Genomic DNA, 25,268 nt, shown 5'->3' with positions numbered 1-25,268 from the left:
AAGTAAGGAGTATATTGTCTGTAGAGAATTGAAAGTGAAAGTGAAGTCACTCAGTTGTGTCCGACTCTTTGCGACCCCATGGACTGTAGCCTACCAGGCTCCTCTGTCCGTGGGATTTTCCAGGCAATAGTACTGGAGTGGATTGCCATTTCCTTCTCCAGGGGATCTTCCCAAACCAGGGATTGAACCCGGGTCTCCCGCATTGTAGACAGACACTTTATTTTATTTATTATGTATTATAAATGTTACAAATGACATAAAGGATTGTAACACAGTTTGCAAGTAATGATAAAAGCAGGCAAATACTCTTTTTCCTGCAAATTCTACATAGTTGATGGAATCTCATGGAACATTTTTGTTGCTTTTTGCTAAAGGCTTGTGTGTATATCAATCTGGCTGTGGTGTTGACCATGTGGTGATGTCCATGTGTAGAGTCTTCTCTTGTGTTGTTGGAAGAGGGTGTTTGCTGTGACCAGTGCGTTCTCTTGGCAAAACTCTATTAGCCTTTGCCCTGCTTCATTCCATATTCCAAGGCCAAATTTGCCTGTTACCCCAGGTGTTTCTTGACTTCCTACTTTTGCATTCCAGTCCCCTATAATGTAAAGGACATCTTTTTTGGGGTGTTAGTTCTGAAAGGTCTTGTAGGTCTTCATAGAACCATTCAACTTCAGCTTCTTCAGCATTACTGGTTGGGGCACAGGCTTGAATTACTGTGATATTGAATGGTTGGCCTTGGAAATGAACAGAGATCATTCTGTCGTTTTTGAGACTGCATCCAAGTACTGCATTTCAGACTCTTTCATTGACCACGATGGCTACTCCATTTCTTCTAAAGGGTTCCTGCATAAGAGTAGATATAATGGTCATCTGAGTTAAATTCACCCATTTCAGTCCATTTTAATTAGCTGATTTTAGAATGTCGACATTCACTCTTGCCATCTCCTGTTTGACCACTTCCAATTTGCCTTGATTCATGGACCTGACATTCCAGGTTCCTATGCAATATTGCTCTTTACAGCATCAGACCTTGCTTCTATCACCAGTCACATCCACAACTGGCTGTTGTTCTTTGCTTTGGCTCCATCCCTTCATTCTTTCTGGAATTGTTTCTCCACTGATCTCCTGTAGCATATTGGGTACCTACTGACTTGGGGAGTTCCTCTTTCAGTATCCTATCATTTTGCCTTTTCACACTGTTCATGGGGTTCTCAAGGCAAGAATACTGAAGTGGTTTGCCTTTCCCTTCTCCAGTGGACCACATTCTGTCAAGGAAAGTTATGACCAGCCTAGATAGCATATTCAAAAGCAGAGACATTACTTTGCCAACAAAGGTCCGTCTAGTCAAGGCTATGGTTTTTCCAGTGGTCATGTATGGATGTGAGAGTTGGACTGTGAAGAAAGCTGAGTGCCAAAGAATTGATGTTTTTGAACTGTGGTGTTGGAGAAGACTCTTGAGAGTCCCTTGGACTGCAAGGAGATCCAACCAGTCCATTCTAAAGGAGATCACCCTGGGATTTCTTTGGAAGGACTGATGCTAAAGCTGAAACTCCAATATTTTGGCCACCTCATGGGAAGAGTTGACTCATTGGAAAAGACTCTGATGCTGGGAGGGATTGGGGGCAGGAGGAGAAGGGGATGACAGAGGATGAGATGGCTGGATGGCATCACCAACTCGATAGACATGGGTTTGGGTGAACTCCAGGAGTTGGTGATGGATAGGGAGGCCTGGTGTGTTGCGATTCATGGGGTCACAAAGAGTCGGACACGACTGTGCGACTGAACTGAACTGTGTGTATATCCAACCAATGCTTGTACTCTTTGCAACCCCATGGACTGCAGCCTGCCAGGCTTCTCTGTCTGTAGGGATTCTCCAGGTAAAAATACTGTGGTGGGTGACCATGCCCTCCTCCAGGGGATCTTCCCAACCCAGGGACTGAACCCAGTTCTCCCACATTGCAGGTGGATTCTTTACCGTCTGAACCACCAGGGAAGTCCAAGAATACTGGAGTTGGTAGACTATCCCTTCTCCAGGGGAACTTCCCAACCTAGGAATCGAACCAGGGTCTCCTGCATTGCAGGCAGATTCTTCCAGCTGTGCTGGCAGTTGATGGAATCTCACGGAACGCTTTTGTCGATTTTTGCTAAGGGGTTGTGTCTATATCCAACCAATGCTTGTAATTCAGCCATGATTTCACAAATGGAATTGCATCTCAATCTGCTCTTTTCCCAATACATTCATTGTCATTAAATCTGATACGTCATCTGTTCAACTATGTCTCACCTTTGTATGAATCAAGGCCACTAAATTAAGATCTTTTCATGTCATCACTAAACGCAACAGATTTTTAAGTTTCATCTGCATTATTTCCTCCATCACTTTCTTAAATCTAGCAAAGAAGGAAGTGGACAAAACATCAAATCAAGCCCTGATTTGTGTTTGCCAATTTCCATGGTGTAAATGACAGAGGATGAGATGGTTGGATGACATCACGACTCAAAGGACACGAGTTTGAGTAAGCTCTGGGAGATGGTGATGGACAGGGAAGCCTGGCATGCTGCAGTCCATGGGGTTGCAAAGAGTCACACACCACTGAGCCACTGAACTGAACTGAGATACTCCCACAGTGGTTGACCGCAATCTCCCAGTGTGACAACACTGAATGTGGGTTAGGAAGCACACGCAGTAGCACAGCACTAAACACAGCAGTGAAAAGGAGAGAATTGTTCAGATTTGATCCACATGTCACAAGTAGAGTCTTGGTGACTTGTTAACATACCAAGGGTGATGGCAGATTGGGGAATTACTGGAAGTGTCACCATGACAGGGAGCCCTGAAGAGGAGCGAGCAGCGAGAGCACGCCTCTCACTTTGCACGAGTTCCATTCGAGGTCCTGGTGACAACCAAGTGGAGAAGCTGATTAGGAAGCTAGATACACAGGTTTGGAGCTCAGAGAAGGAAGGATCCGAACTGTAAATTTGGAAGATATTCACTGAAATGTTGGCAGTGTGTTAAATCATGCAGGGAAAAATTGTGGCTTCAAAGCAAAGGGCTGAGATCTTTCAAATACATCACTTGTATGTTATCAAGAAGCAGACCCAGAGCAAGCCAAGGAGACTGGAGGGGGAACTGGGCGGATTATCGCCCTTACCAGAGTGTTCTAAGAAGGAAGAAAGAACTTTGCTAAGAGATTAGGTATAACGAAGTAGGACAGTGTCCTTTGTATTACTAACTGCAGGTAGCCAAGACAGTTTCAGTGGAATGCAGAAATCAAGAACTGAGTGCGATCTGGGAGACCAGAGAAGCGTGGGCAGACAACCTTTCAAGGAGTTCAGCTACAGAGAGTAGGAACAAGGCAAGAGGGGCAGCTGGAAGGGCACCTGGAGGGGAGGAAGGTTTGGGGTTCATGAAATGCCTATGACTCGGGTCCAGTGAAGAGGGAAGATACTGATCTAAGATAGGACTCTGATACTGGAGGAAAAGCAGGATGGAGGGAAGATTCAGAATCCGTGTTTTTAGTAATAGTAGTAGCTTTGTAAGTTTCAGATTTCCTTGGTGGTTCAGACGGTAAAGCATCCGCCTGCAATACGGGAGACCTGGGTTCAATCCCTCGGTTGGGAAGATCCTCTGGAGGGAATGGACCTCCCACTCCAGTATTCTGGCCTGGAGAATCCCAGGGACAGAGGAGTCTGGTGGGCTACAGACCATGGGATCCCAAAGAGCTGGACACGACTGAGCGACTTTCACTTTTCATCCTTGGGTCCAGAAGACTCCCCTGGAGGGAATGGTCACCCACTCCAGTCTTCTGGCCTGCAGAATCCCATGGACAGAGGCTACAGTCCATAGTGCCTCAAAAAGTCGGACACGACTGAACGACTAACACTTTGTAGGTTTGGCAATGGAAAGTGGAGAAAGTTTCTCTTTTTCCTTGACACGGGAGGCAGAAAAATCTTCTAAGAATGGGGGTTATGAAACGCGCGGAGTGGCAATATGGTTGGGAGAGGAAGTTCAGGACAAAAATGACTTGGATGCAGAAGCTGGCAGGATTCGTGGGTCAGCAGGAGATGCGAGACTAGAGCCGTGGAACAGGGTCTGCTAAAAACAAGGGCGGGATAGCAGCAGGGCCTTGGACGGAAGAACGCAGTTGCATCGGGTCTTTCCCGAGACGCAGAAAGTTGAGACACACACTCGAAACAGCTCCTCCCAGGCAAGAGGAAGTCTAGCGTCCGGGTCGCTGCGATCCAGCTCCCTTTCCTGCAGGGACGCGGCAGCACCCCTCCGCCTAGCACCACCGGCAGCGCGAGGAGCGCCGGACAAGCCGGGAACGGGCTCCAGCGCCGCAAGGGGCACGGGGGAAGCGCCTACAGGCCAGCGGCGGCCACCGCAGCCCGCCGCCCGGGGCCGCCGCCTCCAGCCGCCGGGGCCCCGCCCGGGGCTCCACGCCCAGGACTCCGCTTCCTCCTCTGGCGCTGAGTCCGCCTCTCAGTCCCTGGCGGCTCCCTGCGCCGCGGCTCGCGCCCCTGGCCTGACGTCACCGGCGCGTCCGCCAATGAGCTGGAGAGGGACCGGCGGCGCCCGCGAAAGTGACGGCAGGTATAGCCAATGGCCGCGAGGAGAGGGCGGGCCGAGGCGGCGGGGATGTGAGGGGGGCGCCCGCGCGCGTGGGAGCTGCGGGCCGTGCGGGCGAGCGCGCGGCGCGGGCGCCGCGGGGCGGGGGAACGCGGCGGGGGGCGGGGGCGCGGCGCGCGCGGCCCCTCCCCCTGCCCAGCTCGGGGCAGGCTCCCGTACCCGCCGGACTGCCCGCGTCCGCCGGGGAGATGCGGCCGCCGCTCGGGCTCCTTGCAGGTAACACGCGGGGCGGCCCCTGCAGGGCTGAGGGCACCGTGGCTGGGCAAGCGGAGTTGGGCGCCGAGCGGACGCGGGCGGTCCCCACTGCCCGCCGCGCCCCGAGCCCCGGCAGTCCGAGCCGGGCCCGGCGGCGGCGCGGCTGAAGGAGTTGGCTCCGGGACCTGGGCTGCGGCCGGGGCCGGGGTCACGGCGGATGCGGGCCCTGGAGCCGTGCGCCCGGGTGTCAGCGGCACGGGACAAAGGGCGCGGCGTGGAGGGGGCGCGCTCACCGCCGCCCCGGCAGCGCAGGCTCCCCGTCGACCCCGGGCGCACGGGCGCCTCTGGCGCGTCCCCCGGAGCGGACACCTGGCCGCGGGCCCCCGCGCCACCCGCCAGTTGGCCGCCGCGCAAGCGATGGCTGGGCGCAGCCGGGCCGCCTGGCCGCCCGCCCAGGGGTAAAGGCGGCGCCCTGGCCGCGCCGCGAGTGCCAGCCTCCCCGCGCTGGCTGCCCGGCCGAGCGGCGTGCCCTGGGCCGGGGCGCCCGGGGCCGCTACCGAGCTGCCGCTTCCCTGCGCCGGGCTTGGAGTTTGGGGAAGCCGAACGGGTGGCGCAGCCGCCGCCTCACCTCCTGCGAACTCCGCGGGGCTTCTCGTCTTGTTGATGTTGTGTCTGTAGGCTGTGCGTATTTTCTTCCTTCTTTTTTTAACCGCACACAAAAGAAAGGAGGAGTTAGAGGAACGAGCTAGCCAGAGCCCCGTGAGTCATCCCACGCTGCTCTTTCTCTTGGAGCGCAGATGGATGGGGAGTGTTTCTTGAGAAACAGTTAACAGAGGACTCACGGGGTCCCCCCTCCCTGTCCCCTCAGCCCCGACCGCGCCTGGGGCGCCCCAGAGGGAGGTGGGGTGCAGTATCACCCGCTGACTTCGATGGGAAAATGACTACAAGCTAGCAAGCTGGAAACTTTCTGGGACAGTGGAACTGGGAATGTCGAACCTCCCGCAGTCATTCTGGCTGTCGGCAGGCATGGCTCTCGCGCGTTACTGAATCAAGAAACCGAGAAGGTGATCCGAAGAGGAAGCTACTCGGAGTAGCATTGTATTCAGCGCTGCGTGGGGGGAGGGCGGGAGAGATGAGTCTCCAGTGCCTTGGGGGCCCCAAGAGAGGAGCAGCCAGCTCAGGTCTCCAGGTGCTAGGTCAGGAACGGTTGTGTTCTTTATTCTGGTTTCCAAACGCACTCTCATTTTAGGCTGGCAGAGGGCAACCGGTGTGTGAATGGATCAATACTGATGAGCTGAAAAGGCCAGTCTGAGGCCAGAAGGCCCTTCAGTGCAGCTGAAAGAATATTTTTTAGTAGGTGTTCACTGCTGATTTTTCCAGGGATCGTGTAGGTTTGATCTGCATCTGTCAGCCCCTTACTGCAGTCCAGGCTGCTGTGTCAGGCGTCACCGAGTCCCCAGGTTCAGAGCTCAGTGACTGCTGTGTGTTCATTTTTGAGGGATGGTGTGCCCTCTCTAAGGTCTCTTTGACCTTTTCATTGACGATTGATTGATGGGTTTTAACCCCCTGAAAATAGAAGCTTGGTATAAGGAGTTTGAGATATTGAAAATAAAGAGGCTTGTGCTTCAGTTCCCAATCTAACTACATACAGGCGCCACTGAATTCTCAACACAATGGGGGTAAGCACAGGAATGGGACAGGAATCCCATCAACAGTGTGGTCACTGGTAGAGCTAACTGGAGCCCTGCATGGGCTGAACCTGAGGCCATGATGTTGCTCCTTTCTTCTCTGTCCATGAGGCAAACTTCCTTGGCTCAGGAGCCAGGGCTCGCAGCAGGACATCCCCTGGGGAAGACGAATGGGGTGATGCCGCCCAGGGCCCATCCAGAGAGAGAGAAACAGAACGTGCCCCTTTTCCTGGTTCATGCTGCTGTTTAGTCGCTCAGTCGTTTCTGACTCTTTGAGACCCCATGGACTACAACCCACCAGGCTCCTCTGGTCCATGGGATTTCCCAGGCAAGAATACTGGATTGCCATTTTCCGTCTCCTGGTACAAAAAGACGGAAGGGCCCCGTCTCCCTCCAGGTGCCACTTCATGCTGGCAGGGCTTCTTGTACCTCAGCTTCCAGCCTGTCTTCGATCCTTGCAGAAAAAAAGTCCATCTACTGTTGGAGGAGGAGGATTAATGTGTTCAGCTATGTGGTTTATGCAGGACATACAGATGCCTGGTCACGGAGCCAGTGCCCTGGGTCTGCCCAAAAGAAGGGTGCCCTTCTCTCAGTTGCATCAGGTTACCTGATGGGCTACTGCTGGCCTTGGTTGGCTAGCCTATCCTCAAGAATAAAAGTTGACAGCAACGTGGTTCAGCCACTCAGTCGTCTCCAACTCTTTTCGACCCCATGGACTGCAGCACGCCAGGCTTCCCTGTCCTTCACTGTCTCCTGGAGTTTGCTCAAACTCATGTCCATTCAGTCAGTGATGCTATCTGACCATCTCATCCTCTGCCACCTGCTTCTCCTCTTGCCCTCGATCTTTCCCAGCATCAGGGTCTTTTCCAGTGGGTCAGATGTTTGCGTCAGGTGGTCAAAATACTGGAGCTTCAGCAACATGATGGCAACATGGGTGATCCCAAGAGAGGACATCAGGGACTAGGCACTGGGAACTAATCTCTGCAGAATAATTAAGTGAAGTGAAAGTCACTCAGTCGTATCTGACTCTGTGGGACCCCATGGACTATACAGTCCATGGAATTCTCCAAGCCAGGATACTTGAATGGATAGCCTTTCCCTTCTCTAGGGGATCTTCCCAACCCAGGGATCGAACCCAGGTTTCCCGCATTATAGACTGATTCTTTACCAGCTGAGCCACAAGGAAAGCCCAATAATAACAGTAGTGGGAACCAATTGTTTCCATATATGCTCTCGTTTAATCCTTAGTACAACCTCCAGGTACCCTATGGTGCTGATGAGGAATGGATCCTTGGAAAGACCAGGCAACTCAAGGTCATGTAGGTAGCAAGTTCAAGTCTGTCTGCCCGCAGGGCCTGTGCTGTTAACCACTGGGCTAGACTAAGGTTCCTGACGCACTGTAGCAGAATTGCATTTGCTGATCCACAGTATTTTCTGAGCTACCCTACTCTGCCCATTAGCAATCAGGCCTTAAATGGGAAGGGCATTTGTGAGTGTCCTTGAGGGCAGCAGAGAAGTGGGGATCTTGGACCAGGGAAGGGGAGCAGCAATGAAGAGGGAAGAGTCAGCAGGATGGGGAGCAGGGCAGAGTCTAGGCTCCCTGATGTCGCTGCCAGAGGGGGGACCCTTCTGAGATTGGCTCATCCATCCTGTTGACCCCCCGAGAGTCCAGGCCTGGTCCCAGTGTTCAGGTCTGTAGTCTGCCTTCCGTCTATCTCAGCAGCCCTTGCCTGAGTACCAAAAGCACTAGTGTGTGTTACAGATAATCTGAGATGAAAAGGGAGGCACAGCAACTAATGATGTTGTTCGGTTGCTAAGTTGTGTCTGACTCTGCGACCCCACGGACTGCAGCACGCCGGGCTCCTCTGTCCTTCACCATCTCCTGGAGTTTGCTCAGATTCATGTCCTTTGAGTTGGTGATGCCATCCAACCATCTCATCCTCTGCCACAGCAACTAATTCAGGAGCACAAATTAGTTCCTGATGCACTACTCTTCCTAGAGGGCCATTTGAACCTCAGAGATCCACTTGTAAATACCAGCATCATCAACTCCATGGCTATGAGTCTGCACAAACAGGAGATGGTGAAGGACAGGGAAGCCTGGCATGCTGCAGTCCATGGGGTCGCAAAGAGTCAGACACATCTGAGCAACTGAACAACAAACTCAAATATCTGGGCCTGAAGCAGACAACATGAAGACCAGTTAATGGACCATCTGTCAGCTCACAGCTCCATTTCACATTTAAAATTGATATGGAACTAATATAAACCATTTGCTTTCCTTCATATTCACTTTCTGAACCAAAGGACTCTTGTATTCCCTCCGTATGACGTCAGGGGAGCTTCCTAACTGTTCAATCTATTTTCACTTGTTGTAGCAGGAGTAATTTCTGGAGCTCAAATACAGACACAGTGTTTGGGGCCTGCGTGGTGACCTCTCTTGTGTTTGCAACTGTAATTTGGATTTGACCAGCAGCTTATCCTTTCAGTGAAAAAGGAGGGTGGGGGGAGTGACACATAGTGGCTGGAATATTCCCCCTGTTCTTGCTGAAAGCATGACTTACAAATGAGTTACCTCAGGTGGAGGAGCTTGAGGGCGCAGCACCGTGAGAGCTGCAAAGCCCTTCCTCTCTAGGGGTAAACCTGGCCTCTTCCCAGGCATGGACAGGAACACTGCTGCCATAGAAGAAAGGGTCCCATTGACTGTTGTTGGATCCTCGGCACGTTCACTCAGGCAGAGGGCTGTGGAAAAGAGGCCCGTGACGTCCAGTGCCCCTGTGGACTGACTTATTGATTCCATCATCTATTCCATCCATTCCCTGGAAGACCTGGAAACAAATACAGGTTCAAACTCACGTTGACCTTACTGTGTGGGTACATTTATATGCAGATTATTTTCTGTAGTAAAGACCTCAGTACTTTAAAAAAAAAATTTGATAAAACAAAATTGTAGGGGGCGTGAGTTTGATCCCTGGTCAGGAAACTTAAGATCCCACATGCCACGCGTGGAGCCAAAAAAAAAAAAAACAAGACTACATGGTCTGTGGTTAGTTGAGTCCCTGGATGGCAAGGAACTGCAGATACAAGCTTATAAGCTCTACGTAGATTTTCAACAGCGAGGAGGGTCAGTGCCCCTAACCACCGAGTTGTTCAGGGGTCATCTGTACATCTAAAGTGACTCCCAGTCAAAGGGCCTGAAATTTTCTTCCATCTCAGTGTGAAGGAGTGGGGCTGCTCCCTTAGTAGGGAAGACGAGAGTCTTGCTTATTACCGGTCAACCAGATGCTCCAGGGGATTCTCAAATTATTCTCAAATGAATGTGCTTTCTTCTTCCTTGAAGAAAGTGCTTGTAATAACAGTTAACCTTCCTTTGACATCCATTAAACCCAGTGCTTCTAAGCACTTTCGGTGGGTGTCCTGCTTACCCTTCATGACAACCATGTTAGGTGGGTATCATCCCCATTTCAGAGGTGAGGAGACTGAGGCCCAGAGAGGTGAAGTAACTTGGCCAAAGTCAGGTAGGATTAGACCTAGACAAGATCCTGGTAAAACCAAGGAGGGTGCCTACTGAAGGTTTGGTGGGCATGGGGACAGATACAATGTGATGGGGAGGGGAGGTGGTTTCATAATTGGTGAATTCCAGGTTAGGAAGCTCTTAGGCAACTGCTGGGAAGTTCTTTTGCTTTGCTGAGTGCACAGGACGTGAACTCAAAGATAGGCAGCACACGCAAGGCAACCGAAGTAAGAAATGGCAAGGCTGGGAGACAGCATTTCATTTTAATGTTTTGCCTATTTGAAAGAAAAGCTAAAATAAGCGTCTTTATAACTTGACTCCCTCCCAACATTGGAGGTCATGTCCTCACCTAGAAGAGGACCCCCCACTCTCCTTTAGGACACAGCCTAACAATGCTGTCCCCAGCATCAGTCTGCAATGAGCCCTCCTTGCTCTATCCCCTGGGTGGGAACCATGGCCGTGTGCCTGCCACCTCACCTCTGTTAAACTTCTTTCTCCCAGATTTTCATTGAATGGGCTGGAGTGTCTGTGTTCTGCAGAGAGACCAGAAGCTCTCTTTTCACAGTCAGGACCATGCTTCACGTGCACACACAAACACACACAATTTTTGTGCTAAGACTCCACAATGAATATGCATTGAGTTTTCTTGATTGCAAGAAGCAAGATGGTACCTTTTTTTTTAACTTTGTAAACTGGTTCAAGGACTATAAAAATGATCTGCCTTATGGGGCTGATAAACATAGGATTCCCTTAAATCAGTGTTTCTCAGGGATAATCCAGCATCAGAAACCCAAGGACTCCTGACGTGGTCGGCTGCATCTGGGCCCAGGAGAAGCTCCCTGTGCCCAAGGTGACGGACGGTTCTGCCCACTTGAGTTTTGAAAGCATACTTTAAAGGTGTTTAGGGTCACGCCCTATAAACTCACAGCATAAGTAAATAATTGACCGCCTCGCTCTTTTTCACTTGGGGTAAACATGCCTACTGTGTGTGCGTGTATGCTAAGTCGCTTCAGTCGTGTCCAACTCTTGGCAACCCAGTAGACTGCAGCCCTCCAGGCTCCTCTGTCCATGGGATTCTCCAGGCAAGAATACTGGAGTGGGTTGCCATGCCTTCCTTCAAGGGATCTTCCTGACCCAGAGATCGAACCTATGTCTCTTACTTCTCCTGTACTGGCAGGCGGGTTTTTTACCACGAGCACCACCTGGGAAGCCCGCCTACTCTATAAGCCTGCTACCAAGGCGTTGATGTGTACTGATGTCGTGTCACTTATCTCGCAGGTTTCTAGCCAGCAGAATGCTGGACCCAGAGGCCGGCAGGGCGCAGCTGTCAGGATGGCCGAGTGGGACGCCAGTCTGGACCATGTCATCCCATCCTCTCTGCTTCCTCCCTTCTGGGCGAAGTTCCTCGTGGGTTTTGCTTCCCTCATGTGTTTTGCCCGGAGCTACGATGGAGACTTTGTCTTTGATGACTCTGAAGCCATTGTTAACAATAAGGTCCGTATCTTGATGTCTGTCTGGTAAACTGGCTTGCCTGCATCTCAGTAATGATCTGCATCAGTTATTTTCTATGGCCGTGGTCCTCAACCTCTCTGACACCAGGGACCAGCTTCGTGGAAGACAGTTTTTTCCCGGGACTGGGGCGGCGGGGGAATGGTTTCAGGATGATTCAAGTGCATTATATGTACTGTACATTTTATTTCTATGATTAGTACATCAGCCCCACCTCAGCTCACCAGGCATTAGATCCCAGAGGTTGGGGACCCCTGCTCCACTGAACTTTGGCTGAGCCTTTATTTGAGCCCCCATCATGCTCCAGATTTCCCATCTTCTTTTAGAGAGCATCTCCTTGATTTAGGGCCCCTTTTATTGCTGGCAGCAGGGTCTCCCAGCCTTGCCTAACCTCAGGCTTTGCCCTGGCTGGGTGCCCTGCATGAGGTCCCAGCCCATGGACATATCAGAGAGACCGTTCCTCTAACATGACAAGGCCACAGTATTGCAGAACCTTGTAGGCTATTTCAGGTTTTGTGAGAAAATTTTACAGAACTCTAAGCCAGAAGGATGCCCCCATCAGACACACACACACACACACACCCTGTGCATTTACACACACACACACACACACCTGCTGCAGTGATGGGCAAGTCTGATCCCCCACTGGAGGGTGTGTCCTTGGCTGTAGGCAGTGAGCCGGCCCCTTCTGTGTCCTTCGCTGGGAGCATCAGGACATCCTGCTGACAGTTGCGGATGACCCGGAGTTCGCTGCCTGAGGAGACTGCAGTCCCTGCTCATTTCGTCCCTGCTCATTTCGTCCCTGCTCGTTTCGTCCCTGCTCGTTTCGTCCCTGCTTGTGTCATGTGTGGAGACTCAGATTTGCTGAATTTGCAAAACCCCAGCCAGTTCTGCTCACCAGTGGGTGCAGGGGAAATGATATTCTTTTTCAGTCTCTGACTATAGAGGTAGGGAAGAAGAAATCGGTTTGTGGGAAGGGAAGAAAAGGGTTTCATTGAGCTAAAAGAAAATCCGAACAAGAAACTTGGAGGCAGAGAGAGCCCAGAGGAGAAAGAATGTGGAAAGAACGTAGTTAGAACCTTTGTGATGGGAAATGGCTACCCTTTCCAGTATTCTTGCCTGGCAAATCCTATGGACAGAGGAGCCTGGCGGGGTGCAGTCCGTGGGGTCACAAGAGTCAGCCACGACTTAGTGACTAAAGCAAACCAATCCCTACTCAGCCGATGTTCTGTGTCTGCCTTAAGGGGCCAAGAGAACCTGAAGGAGTTCACTCCTCTCTCTTTCTCTTTCTCTAGTAGATACAATCGTGGCATCTCTTTGTAGCATTTAATGCTCTGCAAATTTTGAAATCATAGATTTTCCCGAATGTGGAGAAAGCCATTTTCCTATTAAAAGTGTTGAGAAAATTCTCTGTGCAAGGAACGTGAGTTAGGTGGGGGTGGAGGGGAGGGGGGCGAGGGGTAAGGAGGTGACCCTTTGGCAGACATTTCATTTGTAACATCCTGTAAATGATTTGCTCCATTTCCGCTGCACAGACTTCAGTCCTGGCGTTTATTTTGAATCCAGGTTCTTCACTTGTAATTTCCCTCAAGTTCATCCAGCAGTTTACTGCAGATATTTCTGTTTCAGTCCTTTTTGCAACAGCGCTTAGGAGCGAAAGAAATGTGTTAGCTCTGAGCAACTGTGTCACATGGATGGCTTAATAGCTATTTTCCAGCGGGATACGTGGCTTAATAGCTGCTTTCCAGTGAGGACATGTGACTGTGCCTTTATTTTTTTGGCTGAGCTGGGTCTTCATTGCTGTGCAGGCTTTTCTGTAGTTGTGGAGAGCAGTGGCTCCTCTCTATTTGCGCTGCTCAGGCTTCTCACTGCCATGGCTTTTCCTGTTGGGAAACACGGGCTCCAGGGCACACGGACTCCGTTGTTGCTGCACGTGGGCTCAGGAGTTGTGGTGTGTGGGCTTAGTTGCCTCACAGCATGTGGGATCTTCCTGGACCACGGATCGAACCTGTGTCTCCTTCATTGGCAGGCAGATTCTTAATCATTGGACCACCAGACAAGTCTGCCTTTATCATTATTATTTTTTAATTCCATTTGCTGGGAGTTTCTTGGCTCTGCCACTCCCAGAGGATGTATGAAGTGTCAACTCTGGACCCTTGTTGGAGAGCTCTGGTGAGTGAGGCGGGGAGACACGGACCATGTCCTGCGTGAGATGCCCGGGACGAGGTTGTGCTTCTCTCTCCTTCTGGGAGCGAGGGCAGATGAAGCGCTCTGTGACCCGTGCGTCGTCTTGGCAGTGCTTTCAGGAGCGTCACACTGTGCCCCTTTGTTCGCTTGCGAGCCTGCTCTTCTCCCCTTCCCTGTCTACTGACAGGCCCTCCTCTGTGCATCGGCACCGTGCCTGCAGTAAGTGAAACAGGCTGTGCCTGGAGTTGCTGGGTGTTAAAGGCTGTTTCCAGATGCTTCCTTGTAGTGTTGAGTTGTTCATGGAGATGATGATTTTCTTTGAGACAGTGGAGTCAGCAAGCATTTGAGACACAGCACATCTTTTCTAGAAATCATTAGGAGGAAAAATTGACCTTTCTTCCTGTGGTGCTGTGTGAGGGCTACACCCAATCAAATATTTAGAGCTTTGTTGGTGTTTGTTTTCTGCTCAAACGGAGGGAAAGATCCTTTGCTCCTCCCTCCACAGCTGAGCAGGTAGCTCTGGGACAACGTAAAAGTGCGTGACTCCCAATGGGGTAATGGAGTAAACGGAGTTAGTAGGCGGGTCGCACGACCCGCGTGACATAGCGACTGGACTCTTAGAGGCGGGTGTGTGCACTCAAGGCCCTGAAGCTGATACCCACCGGAAGTGAAATTCACCCACAAAGTGGTTGTCAGGTCACCAGCTTGCCCCTGTCCCACGTCGTCAAGCTTTTCCCTTTGCGTCATTAAGCACCAAAGGCTTCCCAGGTGGCACTAGTAGTAAAGAACCCACCTGCCAATACCGGAGACACAGGAGACGCGGGTTCAATACCTGGGTCAGGAAGATCCCCTGGAGGAGGAAATGGCAACCCACTCCAGTATTCTTGCCTGGAGAATCCCATGGACAGAGGAGCCTGGCGGGCTACAGTCCATGAGGTCACCAAAGAGTCGGACACGGCTTAGTGGCTAAACAGCAGCCTTACATACTGGCTGTGAGAGAGGGTGATAGTGACCTCACTTAGCTGCTTGGTCCATTTGTTCATTTTGCATGGATCAAGCACCTTCTGTGCACTCCCCCCAAACACGGGGTTGCCCAGGCCTGGAGGAGCCCCAGCGCAGTGGGGCAGATAGCATCACGTGACTGTAAACCTCCCGGGAAACAGGCACTATGAAGACAGGTCAAGGATGCTCTGGGCCCCCCAGGAAGAGAATTGCATCAACTCCGGAACGTCGTAGCCCAGTGGCTGAAATCCGATGAGTGGGAGGAGCTGAGCTCTGGGGAGCTGAGGGGTGACCATCCGGGCACAGACCCGTCTTGGGGCAGGTGGCAGCAGGGGCCATTTGGGAACCAGAGACCAGGAGCAGAGCCAGTGTCTGGGAGACGTGCCAGCGGAGTGCAGGTGAGGGGCCAGAGCACCCCAACTGCGGTGTCCCTGTAGGTCGTCAGCTTGGTCCTGGAAGGGGTAGGGCTCTTGTAGTGGGTGGGAGAGGTCACTTGGAGAGCACGCAGAGCGGGGCACAGTGGAGCCCTGAGGAGACCCGGCTGGTGCTGGGTGTGAGGGTGTTGGTGGCTGGACCCAGGACTGGTGGGAGACATGGGGAAGAGAGGGCTTCTGCCCAGGGGGAGGGTGCAGTCCCGACCCCGCCGTCTGCTGTGTTGCCCACAGGACCTCCGCGCAGAGACGCCTCTGGGGGACCTGTGGCATCATGACTTCTGGGGCAGCCGGCTGAGCAGTAACACCAGCCACAAGTCCTACCGCCCCCTGACCGTGCTGACCTTCAGGTGAGGTGCCGCAGGACGGCCGTGGGGGAGGGGAAACCCGAGGCTTGTGCTTGACATTGCACCGGGTGGGGCCCCGGTCAGGGGTTCTGACGGACGTACCAGCCACGGTGCAGACACTGACCTGGGCAGCCACACAGAGACCTGCCAGGCCCCCAGCAAGGCAAGGATGCTCTGACAAGCGGTCCCTACTTTGCACAGTCCTCTCAGGTTGGACCCTTTGCAACTTAAGCTGGAGGAAACAATATGTCGAGGCAACAGGTAGCCTCTAATTAAATTGTGTTTGCTTTCACTATATAAAAAAAGTAAGTTATAAATCTTCCTCCTGTGAACCACATCAGGCTTCCCTGGTAACTCAGAGGTAAAGCATTCACCTGCAACACAGGAGACCCAGGTTTGATCCCTAAGTCAGGAAGATTCTCTGGAGAAGGCAATGGCTACCCACTCTAGTCTTCTTGGCTGGAGAATTCCGTGGACAGAGGAGCCTGGCAGGTTCATGGGGTCACAAAATGTCAGACACGACTGAACGACTAATACTTCACTTCTGTGACCACATCAAGATCCAAAAACAAAATGAAACTAAAGATGATCTTGCCACCCCCCATGAATCAGGGAGCTGTTTGCATTAAATAGATTAATTGATCTCACAGAAGTTCCCATGCATAGCTGTTTCTCAGGTGTATTGGATAACCTATGTGTAAAGTAAAGTAAAGTGAAGTGAAGTCATTCAGTTGTGTCCGACTCTTTGCAACCCCATGGACTATAGCCTACCAGTCTCCTCTGTCCATGGGATTTTCCAGGCAATAGTACTGGAGTGGATTGCCATTTCCTTCTCCAGAACCTATGTGTAGATCCCTCAAAAGTGAAAGTGAAAGTCGCTCAGTCGTGTCTGACTCTTTTCGACCCCCTGGACTATATATACAGTCCATGGGATTCTCCAGGCCAGAATACGGGAGTGGGAGCCTTTCCCTCCTCCAGGGTATCTTCCCAACCCAGGGATCGAACCCAGGTCTCCCGCATGGCAAGCAGATTCTTTACCAGCTGAGCCACAAAAAGAAGTATAGAAAGGATGAATCAGAACCACTCGTGGTTGAAAAAGAGACAAGAATCCTTGACAGGGAGGAAGTGCTTCCTTGTTCAGAAGGCTAGTGGACAGACTGTCAAGGGGTATATTGGGGGGTTGGGGACGGGGAGAATAGACAAGTCACTTGACCATGCTTCCCTGTGGAGCAGCCTGTGTAACGTGTGGTCTGTTTTATCTTTCTGAAAGACAGCCTTGCCTTTATCGCACCTGAATAATTGTCTTTTTTTTTTTTTTGGCATTTCCTCTCCAAGTATTTTCTGTCCCAGTCCTCTGAGAGGTCCTTATCTCCCGTTTTCCCCTCTGCAGTTAATTACATTCTTAGCTCATCTTCACCCTTCTTAGCTTAACAGGCATTATTTATCTTGACGCTATTTTTATCAACTGTGCACACGCTCTCCTCCTCCAGTATGTTCACACGCCAGCCTTTCCCTCCAGCCGGTTCGTGTTTTATTTCACGTGCTTCTGCATCTCCGCTGTGAATACCTTCCTTCCCTGCAGGATGAACTACTATTTGTCGGGAGGCTTCCACCCTGTGAGCTTCCACGTCGTCAACATCGCCCTGCACGGCGGCGTCTGCGTGCTGCTGGTGGACGTCTTCTCCGTGCTGTTCGGGGGCCTGCAGTACACGAGCAGGGGCAGGAGGCTGAACCTGGCCCCCAGGTCGTCTCTGCTGGCCGCCCTGCTGTTTGCCGTGCACCCGGTGCACACCGAGTGTGTAAGTACCGTCTGCCAGCCGTCTCTACACTTGTGTAAGATAGACGCAGTCCACACGTTGGTTTGTTCCCTAAAACAAGCTTCCCTTGGCTGATTGTACAGCTGTAGAAGGCCAGCTTTCAGACGCCCAGAGCGGTGATTTGTGGGGACAGCAGGTCCCCCTTAGGACAAACACAGGGTCCGCGATGGGCCGAGACTTCATAAAGACCACGCACGTGGTGTGATCTCTGCCGATACTCTTTGTCCCTTATTAGACCACACTGGGAAGGTGTGAATGGTGAACCTTGCCCAGCTTCTGGGCCTAAAGCCAGAGGCTGAGACTTCCTTGTTTTCCTGAAAAGGGGTCTGATGCAGTTTTCCTCTGTTAGCCGAGAGCTTTTGTGATTTCCAAAATACTTCCTCACACTTCATACGATAGTCACCAAAATGCTGTAGGTTCAGCTGGAGCAGCATAACAATTTCCACTTTACAGAAGAGGAAGCAGCCAGGGAGGACAAATTAGGGACTTAACCTAGGTCAGTCACATGGCCGAGGGGTATGGGACAGAATTTAAGATCTGGTCATCTGAACCCCTGCCAGGGAGAGGTTGGCATGCTGCGAGCTGAGCTGGTGGGTGGGTCCTCACGTCCTTCGGGGACCTGCTCATGAATTCGCCCCACCTTGCTTCTCATCTCCCATCCCTCCATTCCATGACAGCCATTCAAACTCAAATATTTGAGAAAAAGCTATCGGTCATTAAAAATTAGCATTCCTAAAACAAATCAGCTTCTGTTCACCTTTCCTTGTTTCTTGGCAAATAAGCAGTATTCAGTTTCATCCTATCAGTTCAGTTTAGTTCAGTCGCTCAATTGTGTCCGACTCTTTTCAACCCCATGGACTGCAGCATGCCAGGCCTCCCTGTCCATCACCAACTCCTGGAGTTTGCTCAAACTCATGTCCATTGAGTCGGTGATGCCATCCAACCATCTGATCCTCTGTCGTCCCCTTCTCCTCCTGCCCTCAATCTTTCCCAGCATCAGCGTCTTTTCAAATGAGTCAGCTCTTCACACGAGGTGGCCAAAGTATTGGAGTTTCAGCTTCAACATCAGTCCCTCCAATGAACACCCAGGACTGATCTCCTTTAGAATGGACTGGTTGGATCTCCTCGCAGTCCAAGGGAGTCTGAAAACTCTTCTCCAATACCACAGTTCAAAAGCATCAATTCTTCAGCACTCAGCTTGGTTTATAGTCCAACTCTCACATCCATACACGACCACTGGAAAAACCATAGCCTTGACTAGACGGACCTTTGTTGGCAAAGTAATGTCTCTGCTTTTCAATATGCTGTCTGGGTTGGTCATAATTTTCTTCCAAGGAGTAAGCATCTTTTAAATTCATGGCTGCAGTCACCATCTGCAGTGATTTTGGAGCCCAAAAAATAAAGTCTCTGGGCTTTGGGCTGGGTCCCCAGGGGAGGGAGGAGAGCTAACGGAGGGCGTTTCCTCGCCTCTTGTTCTTTTAGAGACCAGGATGTCGGCCCCAGGGGGTTCCCCGAGGACACTAGCGCCACTGCAAGATTTTCTTTCCTCGAGGCGTTGGTGAGGATTTCACATTGCTTGAGTTCAGACTGCAGTGTCAGAGAGGGACGGCCAGGTGTCCTTACTACTCCTGCTCATCCAGTGAAGCCAGAGTTTATACTGAAGGGATCAGGTGGTGAAATACCACCCCCCACCTCCCTTCCTCATTCCTTCTATGGCTCCCGCGCAAATTGTGCCCAGTAGGGAAACGCCACCACCTTGTATGTTACAGATTCAGGGAATGGCGGTGACTTCTGCAGAAAACTCTGATGGGAGTGTCTCAGGTTATTTGTAAGAAAAAAAAAAAAGTCGTTATAAAAAGCTTTGCCTGAAAATACATATCAATGCAAATAACAGAAAAGAAAAAATCTCTTTGTACCCATGCACATTGGCCAAACTATTCAACTCGGTAACTTCTTGGAATAGCCTTTAAAATTTTCTTCCTATAGAATCTAGAATCTCTCTGCCAAAAATTCACTGAAGGACTAAATACTCTGTACACTGAAACACCTGTCACACTTTTTGTTGAGACTTATTTTCTTCTTTAAATTACTTTTTATTGGAGTATAGTTGCTTAACAATTTTGTGTTAGTTTCCTGCTGTAAAGCAGGTGAATTAGTTATCCTCACACACACATCCCCTCTTTTTTGCCTTTCCTTCCCAGTTAGGTCCCCACTGAGCACTGAGGAGAGTTCCCTGTGCGATACAGTAGGTTCTCATTAGTACCATACTTTTTAAAACCTGTTTTTCTTCATTCAGATGATGTAATGTACATTCCTTAAGACCTGGGAGTATCTTCACTTAGCCAAAGGCAGAATGTTTGTTTTAAAAATGAGTTTATGATATTTAAAGTTCATTTTAGTGGAAGTCTTTTTTGTTTTTGTTCCAGATTTGGATGATTTACAACATTATATGTTAGGGGGAGTCTTTAAATGTACCTCAACCACTCAGATAACAAGTGGTTTAGACTGGCCTTTTTGCCTCCTACCCCTGGTATTTATCCAAGCCACTTCCCTCCCCTTCACTCAGTTCAGGAAACCTTGTTCTCTGACCCTCCACATTCCCAGACCCTGCTTCCCAGACCCTCTTGCTCTCAGGACCTTCTTGGATGCCCTTCTCTGAGTTGGCTTCTCTTACTGTCTCCTCTGAAAGGCCGTGGGATGCTGAACCATCCTCGGGCCCTGTGAAGAGCCGCAGCTGGCAGATGCTGCTCACACCCCTCTCTGGTCCTGATGGGAGGCCCACGGCACCAGCTGCTTCCTCCATCGCTGGCCGTGGAGCTGCAGAGCCCACACCTGCTTCTCCCTAAGTTGGCATGTATTTGGTCCGCTGCTCTGTCCCCCTGAATCCCCCCAACCATGTGTACCTGTCAGATTGACAGTGAACCAGCACCCACTGTGGGCCAGGCTCTGTCTGTGGGGTCTCATTGCATCCTCGATTTCACTGCATCTCTGAGCAAGTTACAGGCCAGAGGATTCCAGAAGTCTCATGATCTATTTACTGCCTTCATGAAGTAATCATTCCATTTACCCCTCCAGCACACTGGCCTCCTTGGCCCAGATCTGTTGAACCTTTATTTGTCTTTAGCTTCCTTCCCGGGAAGGTTTTTTCACGTGCCTGGCAGTCACAGGTGGGACTCAGCTGCCAATCTTCTTAGTGATCGAGTGCCCCTGTGTCAGGAGCTTGCCATCGCCAGCGTCGGGAGCCACGCTGGTTGGATGGAAACTGCTCTTAAAAGGCATTCCTTTTAGCTGTGGCTTGTACATGCACCTGGGCACAGAATGTAAACATGATTTTCATATTTACATTGTAAATGTAAAATGTGATTTCACATTCATTGTGAAATATACTCTCTTACCTCTGTTTGTAGGCTAGACTTTACTTTGGATCCAACGTCACACTTCTCACTTTAAGATGAGCTTCCCAGGAACTAAAATGAAACCTTGAAAGTCACAGTGCAAGCTCTGATACATGTCCTGTCCGGGTGCTAGTTAGTAAAGGATGCCACGTAGACCAGACCAGTACTCGGGAGCACAGTTCTCTGTCTTTGGTTGACGTGAGACTTTTGGAGAACAATTGTTGGAGTAATCAGCTTGAAAGAAATGGAGCACCCATTTTGTATTGCTTCTTTTACACTAAGGTGGAGAAAAGGGCCATCATCAGATGCAGAAAATGGGGAGGGGCAGAGAAGAAATGGTGGAAATCGTACTCTGTTTTCATCTTACTGGTCAACCTCTTTTGAAGCCTTCCACTTTCCAGGTTAACCCGCTTAATTGGTTTTGGTCTAAAGGGAGGGAAAGACAGAGACAGAGGCTTTGAACCATCATCCCTGTGTCTTATTCTCTCTGCTTGATGATGTGTAACACTTACTTCCCACCTGTCTTTCATGTCTCCAGTCAAATTTTCTTTCTTAAATATCATGCCCTTTGAGCTGATAACATTTTCCAATGGAAAAATGCACCCTGGGCACCTGCTCAGGGTAGAGGTCTCTAGGGCTGTGGGCACAGAGTGCCGAGTGATGGAGTCTTCCCTGCACACGGGCATCACTGCCTCTGTACGACCCACAGAAGAGCCACAGTAGGTCGGAGTCAACCCAGCCTTCCCATGGAAGCAGCTGACCCAGATCCTAGACCCAAAGTGAAAAGAGTCCGTTGTCAGATCACACCACAGTCAGAGAGTTTATTTTAACAGATGGCCGAGTCTCATGAGGTTTTCTAAGGATGCTTTTGTGTTTCCAAAGTTTCATGTAAATGTTTTTTAACATAAATCTTTTTCCTCTGCCTCTTTGAAGGTTGCTGGTGTCGTCGGCCGTGCAGACCTCCTGGGCGCCCTGTTTTTTCTGCTGTCTTTCCTTGGCTACTGTAAAGCGTTCAGAGAAAGTAAGCAGGATGTTTTGCCCTCTTAATTTTGCATCTTCTTCGTGTTTCTGTTCTGTCGAGCGTGTTTTAACAGGTGGGAAGGTGTCCGTTGCTATAAGTTTATCACTTTGAAGGAATGTAGGTCAAAGGTGTCAACTGTTTTTAGTGATGTCTGTTACTCGGTTGCTTTTTCACGACACAAAGGTTGTGCTTCAACATTCACAATGTTCAGGAAGCATCTTGCTGAGTAGTGAAACCAAGAGCTCCTGCTGTTAGGGCTAAAGCAGTTGTGATTGATTTTTGTGATTTTTTTTTTCCAGTAAAATTGAAGAGGGGAAAAGCTTTTTGTTATTCATTTATTTTTAATTAAAACATGTTGGAGGAAAAATATAGAAAAATTGTAAAAATGTATAGCTATGAATATGCACCGGGAGCATGAGGTTCTTATTTTTTCATTGTCATGTTAATGATACTTAGAAAGTCTTTGTTGCTGGAACCCAGTGGAGTTGAAATGACCAGTTGTGTGTGTGTGTGTGTGTGCGCGCGCGTGCGCATGCACACATGCATGCAAAGTGGCGGGGGTTGATCTGCCTGTTTATTAGCACCAATGCATTTATTGAGACTCAGTAGAATCCCTGTATAACTCTACTAATTATATGAATTCTGATCACCTCCAAGTTACATCATCCCTTCCCAGTTGTCTTACAGTAGAAATTGGGTATGATACATTTATACATGTTGGCCCTGGCAACAGTGTTATAATTTCAACTTCTGTTACAAATTCAGTTCATGACTGTAGAACTCTCTCCGTATATAACACAATCAATTGAAAAGGGAAAGTCAGAAGAAAAGGGAAAGTGAGAGGAACGATTCCTATGGGTTGCTTGACAGGGCTGTTTCAGCAGAGTGAGTGAAAGTCGCTAAGTTGTATCTGACTCTTTGTGACGCCCCATAGACTGTAGGCCACCAGGCTCCTCTGTCCATGACATTTCCCAGGCAAGAATACTGGAGTGGGTTGCCATTTCCTTCCTCAGGGCCTCTTCCTGACCCGAGGATCAAACCTGGGTCTTCTGCATTGTAGGCAGATCCTTTACTGTCTGAGCCACCAGGGAAGCCAGTTTCAGCAGAAGCTGATATAGTAATACATTGGTTTCCTTGAGTCTTTGCCACAGCACTTCTCAAAGCTTAGGTTTGGTCCCCTGCCAGGGCCTTAATGTTATTGTTCATGTACTAATGCTTATACTTGGATTCCTCCTATAAACTGATACCTTATTCATAAGCAAGGACAGACCAGTCATTCAGGATTTTGTCTCTGCTGGGGCTGGTTGAAGTGGGGTCACTCAGGACTGGTTTTTGCAGAGTCAGGAGTTTTCATAGAGGCTGCCTGGCCCGCGAAGCCTGAAATTCTTACTGGCCTATCCTTTGCAAAGTTTGCTAATTCCTGGGACAGATGACTGACAGGTAACTGTCACCTTGCTAGTGGTTCCAAAAGATTTTTTTAGCCAAGATTAATAGGGAGTTTCCAGCACGAATTTTTTTTTTACTCATGAAGGTAGAGGAGTTTCCTGTTAACATAAGCTACCATTTTTTGACTGTCTACTGTCACACATATGTGTGTGTGGTTGGCAATTATGTTACAGTCTTCAGTTCAGTTGCTAAGTTGTATCTGATTCTTTGCTACCCCATGGACAGCGGCACACCAGGCTTCCCTGTCCATCACCAGCTCCCTGAGCTTGCTCAAACTCATGTCCATCAAGTCGGTGATGCCTTCCAACCATCTCATCCTCTGTCATCCCCTTCTTCTCCTGCCTTCAGTCTTTCCCAGCATCAGAGTCTTTTCCAATGAGTCAGCTCTTCCCATCAGGTGGCCAAAGTATTGGAGCTTTGGTTTCAGCATCAGTCCTTCCAATGAATATTCAGGGCTGATTTCCTTTAGGATGGACTGGCTGGATCTCTTTGCAGTTCAGGGGACTCTCAAGAGTCTTCTCCAACACCACAGTTCAAAAGCATCAATTCTTCAGCGCTCAGCTTTCCCAGTAGTCCAACTCTCACATCCATACATGACCACTGGAAAAACCATAGCTTTGACTAGACAGACCTTTGTTGGCAAAGTAATGTCTCTGCTTTTTAATATGCTGTCTAGGTTGGTCAGAGCTTTTCTTCCAAGGAGCAAGTGTCTTTTAATTTCATGGCTGCAGTCACCATCTGCAGTGATTTTGGAGCCCCAAAAAACAAAGTCTGACACTGTTTCCACTGTTTCCCCATCTATTTGCCATGAAGTGATGGGACTGGATGCCATGATGTTAGTTTTCTGAATGTTGAGTTTTAAGCCAGCTTTTTCACTCTCCTCTTTCACTTTCATCAAGAGGCTCTTTAGTTCTTCTTCACTCTGTGCCATAAGGGAGGTGTCATCTGTGTATCTTTAAGATAGATGGAATTACTTTCCCTGCTGTCCACATGTAAGACAGAGAGTTTAAGTAACTCACCAGGATCACACGGCTATATATGGCTGAACTGGGTTCACCCTCTATGTCTAACTCACTTCAAAGCCAGCCCCAACTAAATTGTCTTCATCGGCTTCCCTGTCCTCATGGGACCAGTGAGGCAAGCTTGTCAAAACAGTCATTAAAAATAAATAGGAGGTGCATTCAGTTCTGTTAATGAATTGTTAAAGTGTTAAGTACGGTAGAAACATCAAAAGTATGATTTAAGAACAACCCCTGCTACTCATATTGTTTGTAGGTGTGCAGCCAAGAATCAAAGCTCTTTTGTGGAAGAAGTTCAGTCTGGTACTTACTGAATACAAATAATAATAAATGATATTTGTTGTTTAAACCTATGATTTAAGTTACCTGGTCTTTGTTCTTTCAGATCTGAACATCAATTCAAAGAACAGTCAAGCATTCATTCCTCATAAACTTGAAGTTTAAGAGAGGTTTTTTACAGAGGAACAAATTTAATATTTTTTATAAGGGAACAAAAAACTGAGTGTTCTGAAGTGAATGATTTAACTAGGTAAAAAGATCTTTCAGAGAATACATTCCTTTTTAATAACCTCATTAGCTTTCTTTATAGATGCACTGTCTGTATTATAAAGCTCTGGACAATTTTTAACTGCCTGAGTTTATTGTAACAAGCAATTCTGTGCTAACCTCTGGAATCCTGGCATTTTTTGAGAGTGAAAAAAGAGTCTCATGTAACATTTCTGTGTTTTTTTTTGTTTTGTTTTGTTTTGTACTTATGTAGAATAGCTCCAAGCGAGCTCTTTTAGAATAGAATCTTTTTTTTTTTTTTTAAAGAAGAAAAAAGCCTTATAGAAAAGGATAATTATTTTAAGGGGAAAAGGAAAGAAAAACACTAAGTCAGTGGTGTGCTGGTTATTATTTCTGAACACCCAAAATGAAAAGTATTATTCTAATGATGAGACGTCCTGTCAATATTTCTCTCTGTTAAAGCCTAGTACATATTTTGGATTGGAAAAAGGTAATCTGTCTGCGTGGGCTTCCCAGGTGGCACTAGTGGTAAGGAATCTGCCTGCAGATGCAGGAGATGCAGG

At 49.3% G+C, this 25,268-nt stretch overlaps 1 protein-coding gene across 2 annotated transcripts in view; it reads left to right on the top strand.

Annotated features, from left to right (window-relative positions):
• Positions 1–4,697: 4,697 nt before the first annotated feature.
• Positions 4,698–25,268, top strand: part of TMTC4 (transmembrane and tetratricopeptide repeat containing 4) — a 56,915-nt gene continuing 36,344 nt past the window's right edge. Inside the window, exons 1-5 of one of the 2 annotated variants that reach the window (XM_027557921.1) lie at positions 4,698–4,843; positions 11,303–11,518; positions 15,388–15,503; positions 17,083–17,299; positions 21,646–21,733. In XM_027557921.1, coding sequence (XP_027413722.1) covers positions 11,357–11,518; positions 15,388–15,503; positions 17,083–17,299; positions 21,646–21,733 — 583 coding nt within the window. In that variant the 5' untranslated portion in view covers positions 4,698–4,843; positions 11,303–11,356. The remainder of the gene's footprint in view (positions 4,844–11,302; positions 11,519–15,387; positions 15,504–17,082; positions 17,300–21,645; positions 21,734–25,268) is intronic. The other variant, XM_027557922.1, reaches the window with a different exon arrangement.

The sequence above is a fragment of the Bos indicus x Bos taurus genome, chromosome 12, assembly GCF_003369695.1.
Source record: "Bos indicus x Bos taurus breed Angus x Brahman F1 hybrid chromosome 12, Bos_hybrid_MaternalHap_v2.0, whole genome shotgun sequence".
NCBI classification, from domain to species: domain Eukaryota; kingdom Metazoa; phylum Chordata; class Mammalia; order Artiodactyla; family Bovidae; genus Bos; species Bos indicus x Bos taurus.
This window is presented reverse-complemented; position numbering and strand designations above follow the sequence as displayed.